The sequence below is a fragment of the Leptonychotes weddellii genome, chromosome 2, assembly GCF_054177405.1.
Source record: "Leptonychotes weddellii isolate Sample4059 chromosome 2, ASM5417740v2, whole genome shotgun sequence".
NCBI classification, from domain to species: domain Eukaryota; kingdom Metazoa; phylum Chordata; class Mammalia; order Carnivora; family Phocidae; genus Leptonychotes; species Leptonychotes weddellii.
Window position 1 is genome coordinate 66,225,880 of NC_138370.1, and position 2,440 is coordinate 66,228,319.

At 45.6% G+C, this 2,440-nt stretch overlaps 1 protein-coding gene across 1 annotated transcript; it reads left to right on the plus strand.

Moving 5' to 3' along the window:
• Window positions 1–848: 848 nt before the first annotated feature.
• On the plus strand, window positions 849–2,434 carry OAT (ornithine aminotransferase). Its single transcript, XM_006730972.2, has one exon. The coding sequence runs from the start codon at window positions 1,013–1,015 to the stop codon at window positions 2,330–2,332; it is 1,320 nt and encodes a 439-aa protein (XP_006731035.2). The 5' UTR covers window positions 849–1,012; the 3' UTR covers window positions 2,333–2,434.
• The last annotated feature ends 6 nt before the right edge of the window (window positions 2,435–2,440 follow it).

Genomic DNA, 2,440 nt, shown 5'->3' on the forward strand with positions numbered 1-2,440 from the left:
GAACCCATTGAATACAATATGAATTCATGACTCCATACTGATATAAAAATGATTAACAAAATAGATGGGGGAAAATAGAAAGCTTAGCCTGAAAGCAAAGAGCATGCCAACTAATAAATGTCGAAGATAAAAAGTCACCATTTTGAAACCATGATAGTAATAATTAAGGCAAGAATCATCAACAAATACTAAGACTAAAAGTTTAAAGTTAATGAGAAGCAGAATATATACAGATTCTCAAAGTATCTCCTTATTAATTACTTATTAATTGTAAAGGGAAAAGTAGTAACTCTACAGGGAGAACTTGGAGGATATCACTCTAGCCAAATGATCAGAGAGAATGTTATCAATAATGGAACAAGCCAATACTGTGTGTCTCCTAATGAGATGTGCTGAAGATGACACACTTCCATTTCTGTAATATTCTTACCAAACATGCAAACCTAAATGTAATCATAAAGAAAAGTCATTCTGTAAAGTAATTGGCCTGTATTCTTCAAAAAGTCAATGTCGATTATGCGAAGTGAAATAAGTCAAGCAGAGGAAGACAATTATCATATGGTTTCACTCATATGTGGAACATAAGGAATAGCACGGAGGACCACAGGGGAAGGGAGGGAAAACTGAATGGGAAGAAATCAGAGAGGGAGACAAAGCATGAGAGACCCTGGACTCCGAGAACCAAACTGAGGGTTACAGAAGGGAGGGGAGTGGGGGGGATGGGGTAGCCGGATAATGCGTATTAAGGAGGGCTCGTGTTGTGATGAGCACTAGGTGTTATACTAATGAATCTATGAACTAATGAATTGTTGAACACTACACCAAAAACTAATGATGTACTGGCTGCTGTGCTGTCGACGACGCGTGTCCCCGGCCGGCGTCGGAAGCCCCGCCAGGAGTTATTGGATCCTCTGAACACCATCCCTGCATCTCAGATTAAAAATCTGTATTCTCATCTGAACTGTGGGAAGAAAGGATAGTTGGTCGGTGGTATTCCTACTTGAAGGACACGATGTTTTCCAGACTAGCTCATCTGCAGACCATTGCTGTGCTTCGTCGTGGAGTTCATTCCTCAGTGGCTTCTGCTGCGTCTGTTGCGACTAAAAAGACAATCCAAGGCCCTCCATCTTCCGATTACATTTTTGAGCGAGAATCTAAATATGGTGCACACAACTACCATCCTTTACCTGTAGCCCTGGAGAGAGGAAAAGGTATTTATGTATGGGATGTAGAAGGCAGAAAATACTTTGACTTCCTGAGTGCTTACAGTGCTGTCAGCCAAGGGCATTGCCATCCAAAGATTGTGAATGCTCTGAAAAGTCAAGCAGACAAACTGACTTTAACATCCAGGGCTTTCTATAATAATGTGCTTGGTGAATATGAAGAGTATATTACTAAACTTTTCAACTACCACAAAGTTCTTCCTATGAATACAGGAGTGGAGGCTGGAGAGACCGCTTGCAAACTTGCTGGTAGGTGGGGATACACCGTTAAGGGTATTCCAAAGTACAAAGCAAAGATTGTTTTTGCAGCTGGAAACTTCTGGGGGAGAACATTGTCGGCTATCTCCAGTTCCACAGACCCAAGCAGCTATGATGGTTTTGGACCATTTATGCCAGGTTTTGAAATCATTCCATATAATGATCTGCCTGCTCTTGAGCGTGTTCTTCAGGATCCAAACGTTGCTGCGTTCATGGTAGAACCAATTCAGGGTGAGGCGGGCGTCCTCGTTCCAGATCCTGGTTACCTGATGGGCGTGCGAGAGCTGTGCACCCGGCACCAGGTTCTGTTTATTGCTGATGAGATACAGACAGGATTGGCCAGAACTGGAAGGTGGCTGGCTGTGGATCATGAAGTGGTCAGACCTGATGTGGTTCTTCTGGGAAAGGCGCTTTCCGGTGGCTTGTACCCTGTGTTGGCCGTGTTGTGTGACGATGAAGTAATGCTGACCATTAAGCCGGGGGAGCACGGGTCCACGTACGGAGGCAACCCGCTGGGCTGCCGAGTGGCCATTGCGGCCCTGGAGGTTTTGGAAGAAGAAAACCTTGCCGAAAATGCAGAGAAGATGGGTAATATCCTGAGGAATGAGCTCATGAAGCTGCCGTCTGACATCGTCACAGCCGTCAGGGGGAAAGGATTGCTAAATGCTATTGTTATTCGGGAAACCAAAGATTATGATGCTTGGAAGGTGTGTCTACGGCTTCGAGATAATGGACTCCTGGCCAAGCCGACCCACGGCGGCATCATCAGGTTTGCCCCACCGCTTGTGATCAAGGAGGATGAGGTTCAGGAGTCGGTGGAAATCATTAACAAGACCATCCTGTCTTTCTGAGGGGAGGGGCTGTTTCCAGTGGTGCCCGGAGCCAGCTGGAGCCAGCAGTTCGTGTGAGCTCTGTCACATTCCTGTACCTCACAGAGGCACGTGCCACTCCCCGGTGTC